At 44.8% G+C, this 14600-nt stretch overlaps 1 protein-coding gene across 6 annotated transcripts in view; it reads left to right on the forward strand.

Annotated features, from left to right (window-relative positions):
- Window positions 1–14396, forward strand: part of LOC125642140 (uncharacterized) — a 34415-nt gene extending 20019 nt beyond the window's left edge. For 3 of the 6 annotated variants that reach the window (XM_048862981.2, XM_075132481.1, XM_075132480.1), the window contains 6 exons: window positions 1965–1991; window positions 3804–3861; window positions 5473–5528; window positions 7625–7817; window positions 10086–10286; window positions 13007–14396. In XM_048862981.2, the coding sequence (XP_048718938.1) occupies window positions 1965–1991; window positions 3804–3861; window positions 5473–5528; window positions 7625–7817; window positions 10086–10286; window positions 13007–13139 (668 nt within the window). In that variant the 3' untranslated portion in view covers window positions 13140–14396. The other 3 variants (XM_075132479.1, XM_048862982.2, XM_048862983.2) reach the window with 3 other exon arrangements.
- The last annotated feature ends 204 nt before the right edge of the window (window positions 14397–14600 follow it).

Here is a 14600-nt window from a genome sequence, read left to right on the forward strand (position 1 = left end):
ATAGCGTGCTATCTAGATAGTCCAGGATCCTCTCTGACAGATACTTCAGAGGAAGGTGAGACACCCCGTCCGTAATGGACAGTTCTGGAATAATCTGCTTAGAGGGGAAGTTTCTTTCTTACTCAGGTTGGGTGGTGGTTAGTTTGTGCCCTGAAGTCTAAGGGTTCATATCCCTTCTATATGTGTATCCTATACATTTTATCATACCTTGTGTCACTGTGGGATATTACTTGTATAAACATCTGAGAGTGTAAGCAGGTATTAGAGTTCTGCCCATTTTATTTTTCACTTTTAAGAGAATAGTGTGAATGTATGTGCAAATGAGGGGCCTCCCATGGACTCCTGGCAAGCTGTCAGTGTCTCTCAATGTCGTCAAGTTTGTGCTCCCTTACAGAGATTGAGTAGGTAGGCGTGGTGTTGAGTGCACTTGGCACTTAAGAAGACTCACTGAACTTAAAAATCACATCTCCCAGAATGCTTTTTACCTACGGTAGTTACAATGCCTAGGAGGCTAGAACCTAATGAGATAGAGGGAGGGTGCCTCTATTTTTGTCTGGGTATCCCCCCTTTGTGTCTTTGGCAATATTTTGCATAAATCAGTTTCTCTTTCTCCTGCACAGTCACTCACCTTCCTCTGATGTTTGTATGGATCTTACACAATAGCAAGAGGGGGAGAGAAATTTTAACAACAAAAGGGGGGGAAAAAAGCCACTCGGCAGGGGGACTTGAGTATTTGTAGACCTGAAACTATTTTAAATTTATTTTTAGAGTGACTAGATTTCAAGTGGATGGTGGTTCCTTGTATAATAAATGTAACTGTGACAAATTGGTGTATGCTTCACACCTAACTTTAGAGAGGGGCTGATTAGATAGCGGGATTACATTGTTTTCCTGAAGGAAAGGAGCATTGTTCAGTGGTAAGAGCAGGGCTATGGGGGTCAGGAGTCTCAGGTTCTACTCCCATTTCTGCTACTTGATGCACTGTGTGACACACCTTCCTGGAGATAACCTATGTGAATTGGGGTTAGATTAGTATTTATTTTCTAGAGAGGAACCAAAATCGTCTCTTTAAAAACATCTGGTTCAGTAGTGCGTGTTGATCCTGGTCCAGAGATTAAGATTAGACATATTTACTCTGAATGGACAGTTTGTCATTCATTTATCTTTGATCTAGTGTTGCATGAGTCAGTGTCTCAGGTGAAAGCTAATTAGTCCTTTAAACTCTGTTGCTAAAATCACGGTTAGACTTAGGACTGTAGTGGTTTCACATGTATACCTGTCATTGACGTCAAGTGGAGTTTTGGATCAGCCTTTTAGAAAAATGTGCAGGCAAAGACCAAGATGGCTTGCTCATTCATGGGCATTTGCCTGCTGACTGTCCAGGGTGTGCACGGTGTCAGAATCCTATTGATTCCTTTTGCTAACTAAGCACCATGAGCAATGGCCTGAAACACCTTTTTCCATTTACTACAAACAAGGCTGTGCCTCTTCCACTCAAAAATTGACCTCACTATGGTGATCAGTGCCTTTATTACTGGTGGGCTAGAATACTGAAGTGAAGGCCAAACTTTGGACTTTACCTCGTCCAGCATGCAGCAGCTAGTCTCCTGACTGGAAGAGGTCAGCAAGAGCCTATCATACTAGTGCTTCTCTCTTCGGTGGCTTCCTTTTCTGCAGATCCAGAATAAATATGCTTTCAGGGCATCTAATCCATGGAGAACATTATTGTGTTGCCTGAGTGGATGAAGTAATAGCCTCCTTGGTCTTTTCTGCCTCATTTCTATGATGGCTAAAGGGGGGGGGGGGGGAAGTGAACAGTTTTTACTGTATATCTGTTTGCTGAAATATACTTGGCCTCAAACTTTTTGAAGAGGATACTACTAAACCAGGCTCATTAGCTTGCAGTAACAAAAGAATGTTAATATCTTGTTATTCTCACTAAGTTTGTTTTCTTATTTCCATAGGCTTGCCACCACCAGGTCCCATTCCAGGTAAGCTAATGATTTGCTTTTAACAGTGGCAGTGAGTCAGAATAGTAGTATGAAATGGAGTGGCTGCATCTTACCTTGAGCTCATTCAGACTTAGGCTAAAGTAAGCAGTGCAATCTCAAACTCCTTCAACTGCTTAACTTATAGAGCTCAATAATGATCCATAGGGCCACTTAAAACAATCATTTTATTTCAGAAGAATAATCCAGAAAGCAACTTGGAGAGCTTGGTTGGCAGAGGACATCATGAAAGTTTTTTGGTTAAATTTCAGAAGATCTAACTTGTGTCATCATGGGATCTCACATAGTGATGAGTCTTTTACATGAAGCACTTTGATTTGGTAGGATTTCAGAGAGAGTGTGAGAACAAAGGGGCAACAATGGCCTTTTTTGTTGGAAGTTCTCTTTCCCATGACGTACAGTAGAGTTGGTGAACGGTAACAAACCAAATGTAACAAATAAGCTTGAGCCCAAGCTGGAAGAGCCCCAGACTTTGAGGAGCTTCAGATCCTGATTGGAACTTCTCATCTAAGTGTATATAATATTGCAGAATGGATTATTTTTGTTATTGAATGGACCCTGCTCATAGTGAGCTTGGATCTAGGGAAATGCCACCTCTAGCAAAGCAGAGCACAAATCCCAGCCTACTTCTGGGCGCTGCTGTTGCCAGTTGCAATTCTGGTTCCATCTAGATTAAAGTTATGATGGGCTGGAGGGGAAGGAAATGACTTTAGCTATAGTGGAAGCTCCATATAGAGTAATTGGATTGAAAAGTGTAATGCATGGAAAATATCCTGTGATGATTTTTAGTTCTACGGTAATTAGAGGAAGGTTCATGACTCACTAATAACGATCAGAGATTTGTCTCAACAATAGCAACTGCTCTAGAGGGATGAGTTCATAAGCATTACAACTTTCTCTAGTCATATTATCTACAGATTAAAAATCTTTCAAAAATAGGGAAGGGGGAAATCTTGATGATTGAGTGTCAGAATAACTTAAGAAAACACATTCTTTTAAAATAACAAAAACAAATCTTTACACTGGAAGAAACTAATGGTTCACTTAGCGTGATGTCCTTACCATTGGTAATGGCTTATGCAAGAACTTCTTGTTTGTTTGAAACTGGTAAAATTTTCAAAATCACCCAAGTCTCATTTTCAAAAGTGATTTAGCCACTTTGAAAGTCAATGGGATTTAGAAGCCTGGGTATGCAAGTCACTTTTAAAAAGTGGAAAGAGATCGTGTGGGGCCCTTCTAACATCCATTTAACTGTCTAGTTTGTGCTCTGCCCTACCGTGGTTTCTGCCTTCTACGGTGTAGTTATGGTCAGAAAAGTGATTTTCCCAAAAGAGTACAGTAGGCTTCCGTGTTGCATGTCACATTCAATCAATGTACAGCTAAAACCATCATTCTATTTACAGTCAGCCCTAGGGATTTCGACCTGGGATCTTAGAGCCGAGCCTTCAGTTCTCCATGGGACTGCACAGGTTTAATGTAGGGGGAAATTTTCACTCTGTACTTGAGTTGATATTTTGTTGATGGTGCACAAGCCAGAATAGAGTCTGGCTCCTTTTTCTTTAGCTGTGCTGTCTCTGTAGGGCACATAGGAGTAAAAAGCAGTAGAGGTTCAGTTGTGGTAAGGGCATATGGCTCTGAATACACTCAGGGGTGTGAGTTTGTGGAGTAAGAAGGTGCCATTTCCACAACTGTTCAGAGTAGAACTGTGCTTTAATTACCTGATTTCTGGGGGAGTCTAGCCCCACACTGTAAGCCTGCTGCAGCCTCATCTTGACACTGTGCTTTTATTTATAGGGCTGTTCCCTCCACCTCTGGCTCCTCCACCAGCTCTTCTCATTCCAACACTTGATGGGTAAGGCAGAACCTTCCTTTGAGTAGATAATTTTCCATTCTGGTTTTACACAGCTGAATGTAAATGTAAAAGGGACATTAAAATGACAGTAAAATGGAATTACTCTGGGTGGGAGGCATAGTAGAGAAGTAGAAGCTATCTTGTTTCTTTCACAGTTTTAAGAATTGTGAAGAATCTTTAAGAAGTGCTAAGAATCAAGGTATCTTGAGGAGCAGGATGTGGGGATACTGTAACTAGGTGTGCTACATAGTAGGAGACCCATAAGCATGGCCATATGGTATCTGGGAATGCTAGGTTTGTGTTTAGAATATTTGTAACTTACAACCTGCACCTGGTTTGAAAGGGGAGCATGAACTGCCAAGTTTGCAGTGAACTCTTGCTCCAATGCTTTAATCTGTTGCAGCAAACTTCGCCCTTGGTTTGTCAGTTTACTGGTATCTTGCCATGTCACACACATGCTAGGAATATGTTCACGACCAGTATTGGGAATTGTATTGTCACTTTCACGGTGTTCTTAATAATGCCATTTTGCATTTCCCTGGCAGTTTTCATCCAAGGATCTTAGAGCACTTTGCTGCTATGAATTATTTCTTATGAAGCATTATGAGCCTCGTGTAGATTGGGGAGGATGATGGAAGACTAATGCTCGTGGAGGCAAAGGGTCTTGCCCAAGAACACAGAACAGGCTCATGGCAGAGCCAGGAATATAACTTAAATTGCCAGACTCCCAGTCCACCACACCACATCATGCTTCAGGGAGCCGTCTGTGAGGTGAAAGGTCATCTTGCATGGCTAAAGTTCCCAGATGGCCTCCCCCCCCAAAAGAAGAATGGTTGGAGATCCTTGCATGAAAAATGCTATGGAGGGCAAAACGTTGTTGCTGTTTGAGTAGCATAACACATGGCTTTATAGCTATTAAAGAAAATCTCATTTCATTCAAATCGCCATTCCTTCCATCCCCAAATGATCTGCCACCATCTGCTAGAGATGAACAAACTCTGTATTACGTTAATTTATACAATTTTTTGCCCAAAACGTGAGTGAACCTAAGTAGAACCTTTCCTCAGACTCTGATAAGCTTTCCTCACTTCTCATTTCCAGCACGATCTTCCATTTTCACACTGCCTCTGGCCTTTTCAAGACTGACCATTTTCCTGAATTTTGGTGTGGCCGCTGCAGGGCATCATGGCAAAGAGGAAGGAGGATCTGTGACTAGAGGGAGGGGAGACTGTCAGGGCTTCTGGCCAGATCCAGTCCCTCACTTCTTATCTCCATCCTCCCGGCAAGACCTCCCACTCTGTCCTGCCTCTCCCTGCTACCAGATCCCACATCCACCCTCAACCCAGGGCAATGGAGGGAAACAGCAGCAGCGGAGTGGAGACTTGTTGTTGGTCTGGAGACCAGGCAGGTGTGAAGAACCCAGCTTGGATTTCAGAAGTTGAACAGAAAAGCAAGGGGGTTAGGAGGAGACTTGTGGCATCTGTGGGGCGGGGAGGAGTCCTGTCTTAATCTCTCCATTGAGTTAACAATATTGCAGGTTCCTGCTCTGTATGCTAAACTGATGGCAGGTAACTGATGTTAGTAACTGGTGTCCTTGTGTTCTCTCCAAAGCCAACCTGCCGGCTACAATAACAGGCAGCCTCCACCATTTGGATACAGCTCTGCAGGTGAGCACAGAAGCTACAGAATGGTGGAACTGACTGGGCATGGGGCTGGCCAGAGGGTTGTTGGTAACTTACCCTTGTGCTAGGCTGACCTATGCCTCTGTCACTGTGACCTTTGAAGCTGTGTCTGCGTTCCAGACAGCCCAGTCGCTGACAGCGGGTGTCAGTAATGGGCCTAACAGTAAACGTTCTAGACCAGGGGTGGGCAAACTTTGGCCCAAGGACCACATAGAAGTTGCAAAACTGTATGGAGGGCTAGGTAGGGAAGGCTGTGCCTCCCCAAACAGCCTGGCTCCTGCCCCCTATCTGTCTGACTGCCCCCTGGAACCCGCCCCCTGGAACTTACACCTATTCAGGCCCCCCGATTCATCCAACTGCTCCCTGTCTCCTGACTGTGCCCCCTGGGGCTCAGTGCTCCCTGCCCCCTTACCATGTTGGAGCTAGCCATGCTGCCCGGCAAGAGCGGCAGGCCAGAGCGCTGGCAGTGTGGCATGCTGAGGCTGTGGGGGGGGGAGTGGGCCTCAGGGGCTGGGCAGGACGGTCCTGCGGGCTGGATGTGGCCCGCGGGCCGTAATTTGCCCACCTCTGTTCTAGACAGTCTTAGATCAGCTGCACTCTCTGAAGTGACTCTGACCCAGGTGATGCTTGTAATTAAACAGTTCTCATTCCTGTTTCAGCTGCTCTCAGCACCCAACTCCCATGTCAGCAACAGTGCAGCCCTGGGTCCCTGTGCCCTAGTTGTAATCCTAGCTTTTTCCAGGGAAGAACACACCCTCAGCCAAATTTCAGACTTTCCTGCATGAGCCCTTGAATGTCCCCCTCCCACCCCTGCTGTATCTTCACTCTGTGCTACATGTACACACCCTGCCTATGCACACTCACAGGAACCTGTCTCCTTTAGTTTCCTGCTGGAAGATGCAGTGACAGTGTTTCAGTAGATCTCCTTCCCCGCTACACTCTGCCCGTGCTGCCCATGTCCTTTCCTGTTTCTTTAGTACCCAGCTTGCTCCTGCCCTGGGTCAGCGGCACTTACAAGTGGTGCCTGTCTCCGTCGAGCAGGCAGGATTGCAGGTGCTGACACCTTCCTCCCCCTTTTTGGGGAGAGGAAGGTAGGGACTGCAGAGCCTGGGTATGAGGCATCTTGAGAAACTGCAGCCTTCTAATCTAGTATTCCCTCAAATAAACATCCCAGCAGCAGCCTATACCGGCTCAGGCTGTGACCTCGATGACCCTTTCCAATGAAGCAGGGCAATGGCAGGTCAATATGTGACTAAGACACCTCCAGGGAGGTTAGTGGTGGTCTGGGATTCACTAGGTATCACTCTTCCTTTAGCCAGCACTGAGACCTCTGCATGATATTTCAAAGCATTTCTTAATTCAACATCTGATAGAGAAGGAACCTGGGATTTACCTGCTGCAGGCACCAGCCCCGACCCTGCAAGGGGTTGGAGACCAGACCTCTTGCTCTCTGAGCTAACAGGGCTGGCTGGGAATCTTGAAGACCAAACTATAGACTCTGCTGGCTAATCAAAAAGAGACATACCGTCAGGGCTTCTCTTTGTCTTGTCCTCCTGCTCAGAGGATGCTTCCTGGGGAAGGAAGAAATCATGGGGCTTCCTGGGGGAAGACCAATAACATGGCCAAGTGGGCAGCTGTGACCCACAGAGGGCAGGTCTCAGCAGCTCCTGATTGAATATCCTTAATCAGTGCCTGGAGTAATTGCAGCAACATCTGCGTGTTTCTGGCCTAGGGAGATAATGCTTAAAACTTGTTAGAATATCATACATGAATATGCAAGGGGAAAATGAGGGGCTCCTGGGTGAAGAGGTGGGGGTTGGGTTAGTGCTTATTCAGAGGGAGGAGTGTCACTTCCTGATCCAGCAGTACCACTAACTGGAGCACCTACATGTTACTGGGTGAGTCCCAATCCCAGACCTGACCTAGAGCAAACCTGTTTAGGTTGCAGGATCTGACGAAATTGCTGCCCAGTGTGGCCTGGTTGCAGAGTGCAGAGAAGCATGTCGTCTTTCCTCGCTGGGTCAGCATAAGGGGCAGCACTAACCCTTCAGACGAGTGACGGTTCTGCTCTCTCACTGCAGATTCTGGTTTCATCAGCTACCCTCCTATTTCCACGTCTCACACGCCCTGGGTAACGACAGTGGATAAGGGCACAAGCAGCTCCAGCAGCAGCCACTGGGAGTACTCCAGCTCAAGGCGTGAGAGAGAAAGGGAGCGGGAAAGGGAAAGGGAGAGAGACAGAGACCGGACTCCAACCACCAGTGAATACAACAAGTAAGCACGGTAGTCCGTGTGACACTGCCATGGCCTCCCAGGGAGGGGGCTAGGCTCTGCCAGATGAGAGCATGGAAGTTATTACCACACTTACAGTTGTCTTGTTGGAGGAATCGGTGGTGACATGTGCGTACTAAGCTCCGCTAGGAGGAGACAGCACTGGTCAGTAACTAGAGCACAAGAACGAGAGATAGGACACCTGGGTTCTCCTCAGTTGTTGACTTGGTATGCAGCCACATAATCTCCATGCCTCAGTTTCTCTGCTTGGAATACAGGGCTAATGACATATATCCACCTCTTCTGTAAGGCACTTTGTGGTCTCTGCATGACAAGTTCTATACAAATGCTAGGTACCATTAATTATTCTGTAGTTTCAAGATGACCGTTGAAAAGCTTCTAAATTTAACAATGTTGATGGGAAACTGCCCCCTTTTGCTGAGGCCCATGGTTTGAAAGCTTTTGGGATAAGGAGCACTGTTCACTGTGAACCTGCCATGCAGTGTAAACCCTTAATGACAATGGGCATTTCTCTGGAGACAACCACCTTGCTGGAAATTAAGTGTGATTTAAGGGGACAATAGCCATGAGAGAGCTCAGTGGAGGAGGCTGCAAACCAGAGAGACAGGAAAGATTAGATGGTTGCTGTTCTTTCAATGCAGTTGCTTTGCACACTCCCACATAGGGCTCTCGTGCTGTTACTGTTGTCACAAGTACTATTGATATTTCTACAAGCATCATGCCCAGCAATACCAGTAGTTTCTGAAAACATCATCAGAATATATGTATATTCCTGGCAAAGGGTACTGCTTGCTCTGGGAACTTCCAGGCCACTGAGCCGAGCAAACAAGGCTGTTTTCTTGTAACAAAGAGCTTTTTAAAAAGGCTTCAGGTATTTTGGAAGGTGATCAGGCAGGGAAGGAATGAGCATGTTAACATACTGGAATTTGTAAGGCTCCTGGAATTCTGGGGACACAAATCATGTGATCTGCTTAGCACTCCAGGCATCGTGCTAGCATTTTTAGTTGCTGTAGAGTATGTTGGCATGTAGGAGCTTAAATTGTATTCACCAGGTAGGGCAAGTTACGGTAATTGGTTAATCCCTTTTTGAGGTGATCCTTCCCAGATGATAGCTCTTTCTTTGATTCTGGCTGATTGCTTCTATTTTGGGAGTGTTCTTCTTTAACTTGTTTCCATAGGTCACAAAACTGCACTTCAGGTTTTTTCCCCAAATGTTTCATTCTTGTTTCCAATGATGGGACTTGGGATCTTTTTGAGGTGTAGTGTTCAATGTCTTTATGGAGAAGAGGAGTTATAAGACAGGCATAGGGGAGAAGAGAGTGGGAATTAAAGAATGTGTCTGAATTTTGGATATGCAGTTTTATATAGAAGAGGGTGAGATGTTTAGGCTGGAGAAAGGGTGCAGACCATAAGATCATGTGGTCTCTGTGTGCATCATACAGTTTCCTTGGGTGCGTGTATGTGTATTTATCTGTATTTGTGTGTAAATAAATAAAAATAGACTCAAAGTGGCAGATGCTCCATGACTTGCATGATGTAAAAGTAGCCTGAACAAAAGTACTGCAGAGTACAGTTCTGCACTAGTAGAGTGGAGAGATACAAAGACCACATTTCTGGGCCACTTTGGTCATTTCCTTCTAGTTTATGGAAAACGTAGAGCAAGACTGATCAATGGAGAGAAGGCATGTCATAATTGTGTTCCAGAAAGACCACCTGGGCAAAGGCCAGGTCCTCTACCACACACTCATGTGTAAGAATAGTCCTTAGACTCTTATACATCCTTATAGAAACTCTAAACCATTCTCTTTAGTTGAGATCTCCTATACCTTATGTTGGAGGGGTTGGAGTGTGTTGTGGGAGGGCCAGGGATGGGAATAGGAAACTATTATTTCTGTGTTTATTATTACAGACAGTTGCATGAATGTTTGTTGAAACGTGTGTGTTGATCTGAACTCCAGTGTTGCTTCTGAGCTCTGATAAAGCAGCTTATGGACGTGCGAGGGTTTTTCCTTTTAAATATCTGTTCTGATTGTGCTAGTGGAGAATTCCAGACAAAATCAACATTGCACTTTGCCGAGAGGAGATGTTTCCCTTGGGAGGATGGGGGTCTTCATGTAGGTCAGGTTGTGAGTAGATGAGGCCCTCTGAGACCCTGGGATTTCACAGGCTTCATGAACATAACTCATAATGTATTAGAGGGCAGGCTCAAGTGCTAATAAGTAGCGTATTTTTCCCCCTCCCTCTGTCTAGCAGCTCCCCCTGCCTCACGGTACGCTTGTCTCTCCCCCAAAGCGACGACGAGCGATATCGCTACTACAGTCGGGAGCGAGGTTATGATTTTGAGCGGGATTATCGCAGGAGTAGAGATCGGAGCAGAGAGCGGGAGGATCGCCACCGGGAGCGCAGGCACAGAGAAAAGGAGGACAGCAGTAAACATAAGTCTTCAAGACGGTAAGATTCCTTGTTGGTGCAGCACACCCTTTAAGTGGGAGTGGATCTTGGCTCAGGACAGAGGCTGGAATATCCACAGCAAACCTAACCTCTAGTCCATTCTGGCATTGCCTATGCCTGTGACATTGTCCAGTATCTGATGCTTCAGAAGAAGGCAAAATCCCATAAGTAATGCATCTGGCCAGGGGTTCAGAGCCATCCTTGGTAGGGGAAGGATTCCTTTGTATTACTGTGTATTCATATTGTACATTCTAGAGGAGCAAGGGGATCTGGCAAAGCACCATCTGTAGGTCCCCCACATTGATTCCCAGCAGGGATACCGTTGGTCATGGACACTGCACCAGGAAACTCTAACTTTCCATGAAAAATGTCAAACTAAAATAGGAAGAAAAACTCAGCTGTGCTCTGCTGGAACAATGGACCTGTCCACTCCAAGGGGTGTGCACGGGACGGAGGGTTCAGTCCACCAGTCTGGACCCTGGGTGGTAGGCAGGCTCTAGCTGGAGCCCCTCACCTGCCCCGGGGTGACAGCTAAAGCTGTAAGTGACTGACAAGAAAAGCAGCCAACAGCTGACATAAGTAACTGACAGTGTTGATATGGATACTGCGTCATCCTGACTACACCGACATAAGCTCTATGCCTCTCGTGGAGGTGGAGTTATGATGTCGACGTAGTAGGGCACTTACATGGAGGGAGCAAGGCTGCAGTATGTACACTGACATAATTAGGTTGATGTAGGCTGCCTTACGTCGACCTAACTGTAGTGTAGACCAGGCCTTAGCGTTTCAGGCTGGGCTGCTTCTATGGAGGAGGGAGAATAATGATGCCTTCTCCATGTATCAGAAAAACCTTCTCTCTGGAGACTGGTGGTAAAATGCTGTTCTCATCTTTCAGGATGCGCATGAATTTCTCCAGGAGGTACTGACTGCTCTCTTGATGTAAAGGAAGGTTTAGAATCTCACAAGAGGGTGGGAACCACAATGAAATCCAAATGGAAAACAAATGGAAGCTGGTGCTAGTTTAATAACAATACTCCTGATACCCAAGAGATCTGATGTTGTAGTAGAAATACAGCAAATCGCTTGGCTGTACAGGCGGCATGTACTCTCTTGAAATGATGCCAAAAGCCATTAGAGTGCTTCGATAGGGAATTAGGATACAGAATGCCAACTGGAAATGAAACACAGATGGATTTTCCTCTTGCTGTCTTTAAAAGCAAGCACTCCCCCGTTTGAGCAGCCCAGAGTGCTTGGATGAGAATTTTGTTCCACTGAGTAAATGGTGAAATCCACGTACAGTGTTTTTAAAGGTGGCTCTGAATTACAATTGCATTTTGGAGCCTAGTGCTTGAGGTTATCATGCTGGTAAGCTCTGATGTCATGTGGGATCCTTGCAGTAGGAGAAGGGGCTGCAGTGCAGTTTTCAACTTGCTTTAGGTTAGATTTAAGTCTGAAGAAAATCTGTCATGTTTAGAAATAAAGTCCCCATTTTAAATGTTCAAGACCTTTGAGAGGAAGGATGGCTGTGTGGTCAGAGCACGGGGTTGAAAACAAGCAGAAGTAAGTTCAGTTCCTGGCTCTGCCATTGATGTGTTGGGTGACTGGCTAGGAGATATCATCTGTCTCCCAGGATGCTGGGAGGCTTATCTCTCTGTGCAGGAAATGCTGTGAGATCCTTGGAGGGAAGGTATTAAGTTATCAATATGCGAAGAGTGGTTTCTTTTTATGATAATAGAACTATGATTAAAGCAAGTTAGAAACTGACTTGCAGCCTTGGGATTTTTACACAGAGCCTGTGTTCAGCAAGAGGTGTACCTCCACCACTGGGTTTGGGAATGCCAGTTATAATAAGAATGTGTTTGTGTATCTTATCTATACACATGTTCTGCGTGAAGGTATCCATGTGCTAAACTCCATGTACACTCCCCTGGGAGCTACTCCTCTGCACTTTCTCCCCTACACAACCCTGCTGCATTGGTTTGTCCATTCTCAACCTGCAGAGCAACTTCTCTTTTTGAAAAGAAAACCTGGCAGAGAAACTTTTACACTTTTGGGAAGCAGGAAAGAACCTTCCCACACAGTCCTGTGGCCTGAGACTTAGGATGGGGAAAGCTCAGTCCTTGGCCAGCACCTGGCTTATCAGAGGTAGAATTGGGCTGTTTTGTCCAGTTAGGAAGTCAGCAGTTGTCTCTGCCAGTGGGATCAGTCTTTTCTTTCCAGCCCGGGTAAGTCCCAAGAGATTCTGCATAGAAAAGCTGGCGTAGGTAAATTTTTCAACAGTCTCTCAAATTTATTGTCTACACAGTCTGCATTCCCTCCTGCCACATATTATTGGAGCCCGGCTTTTACAGATGGAGAGATACCAAAAATAGTTGTAGTAAAAGCCAGAAACTATTCCTACAACAACCTCTGTCAAATATGTGGCACATATTGGTGCACCATGGCAGAAAGGATTTATCAGCATCCAGCTGGGCCAACCTGTGTAACTCCCTCATGGATTTGACATTCATGAGTAACAAGAGCGTCCTTGAACAAGTGCTGATAAAAACCTTTCTATGGCATCACGTTCTCAGCGTGTGTAATCTCGATCACGTTTATTCTAGGTCACAAACATGTCATCCTTGTCAGCACCTTTTGTCATAGGTACAATTGAACTTCTGGGGCAGTTGGCCGTGCTGACGCTTGATTCTGGTTTCTCTCCCCCTTCCCCCTCATTGCAGTAAGCAGCACGAGAGTGAAGAGGGTGAAAGCCACCGGCGCCACAAGCACAAAAAGAACAAGCGCAGCAAAGAGGAGAAGGAGGCCAGTGATGACGGCGTCGCAGAGGGAGATGAACAAGATGCTAAGGAGTAATGGCCCCCAGCTCTCCTTTAGGAGAGACTTGCTCCTTTGTGAGCAGCATGGCATCTAACTTTATTTTCCAAGGGAAGCAGAGATGACTCTGGTGGCCAGGTATTGAAATGCAATGTGACAGCTCAAGCGTTAAGGCTGAACACACAGTTAAACTTGGATACGAGACAAAGTATGGCAGTGATAGTATATACAGCACTGAGCTACTCTTCTTGTAAACGACCCTAGAAGAACTTCATTGTATCAGATCCTATGGTTTCTGATGAAAGACAGCTTCAGCTGAAACTAATGTATTTAGGTAATAGGGTTTTTTTGCGCAACCATGGTTCCTTTTTTTAAAAAGTAGGACAGTAACTGCAACTTGAACTTTATTGTCCAAAGAAAAGTGTGATTTAGGTCCTCTGTGAGCCAGCTTAGAATCTGGCATCTGTTAGTGAAAGTGTCATCCCCCAAATCCATTTCTTCATAGCTATGAAAGTATCTTTCATTCATCCATGGCAGGATTAGCAGCATATGGAAAGGAACTACTTTCAGGTGTGTCATTTGAACCTGCTTTGGTCTAATGGCTTTTAAAAGGTAGGGCATTCAGAGACTTCAAACCCAACTTTTTTTTAAACCGATTGAGAATGTAGTTCTACCACGTTATACCTGTAAATGGAAAGTCATCTTCTGTGGAAGACTGTGGTGAGAGCAGGAGTTTTTTTTTAATTAGTTTGGATTTTTGGTAACAATTGAGATAAATAATCTAACACCTTAGGGAACATGCAGTTTGACGTTGGGTTTACTTATTTATATTCAGCATCACTAATATACCTGTGCAATGCATTTCTCCCCCCTAAGATCTCAGAATAAATGCAATCAAATTTCATGCTCTGTTTGATTTAGGGTTTTTTTGTTTTGTTTTAAAACAGAGAAACTTCAGTGGAAAGTGGGGGTTTGTTATGTATACCTGGTTCTTACACAGAATACTGCACTTGTTTGTGTGAATCCACAAGTCTCATTTTAAATATCTTCCACTTCTATGAATTGATATTTAAAAATGTCTTAAATCCTTCCTCAAAATAAGATGGTTTTGAAATTTTACATATGATTTTTTTGTACTGTAGTTATGCAAGTCTGAGTGTTGTGTGAAGCTTACAACCTTTAAAACTTGAGCCAGTACAGCATGATATCAGTTTGTATGCTATGACACTGCATTTGATGGGTCTTTAACTACAAAACCTGTGGGGAGCAGAATAAAGCAATTTTTTTTTTTGTAAATGTGGGTTTTAAAAACTTTTTCCATTGTTTTGAAGCAACAGAATGGTATGAAGTGCACACTGAAGGCACAGGAAAAAAAACCCAAACCACAGTTAAATGTATCTACTCCCTTTTCAGTGCTCTGTAAAGCCATGCCTCAACTTTAACAGAAGAATTTGGCTCTGGTGATGAGATCTATTGAGTATTTCATGTTACCATTTAGGA

This window comes from Caretta caretta, chromosome 9 (genome assembly GCF_965140235.1).
Source record: "Caretta caretta isolate rCarCar2 chromosome 9, rCarCar1.hap1, whole genome shotgun sequence".
NCBI classification, from domain to species: Eukaryota; Metazoa; Chordata; order Testudines; family Cheloniidae; genus Caretta; species Caretta caretta.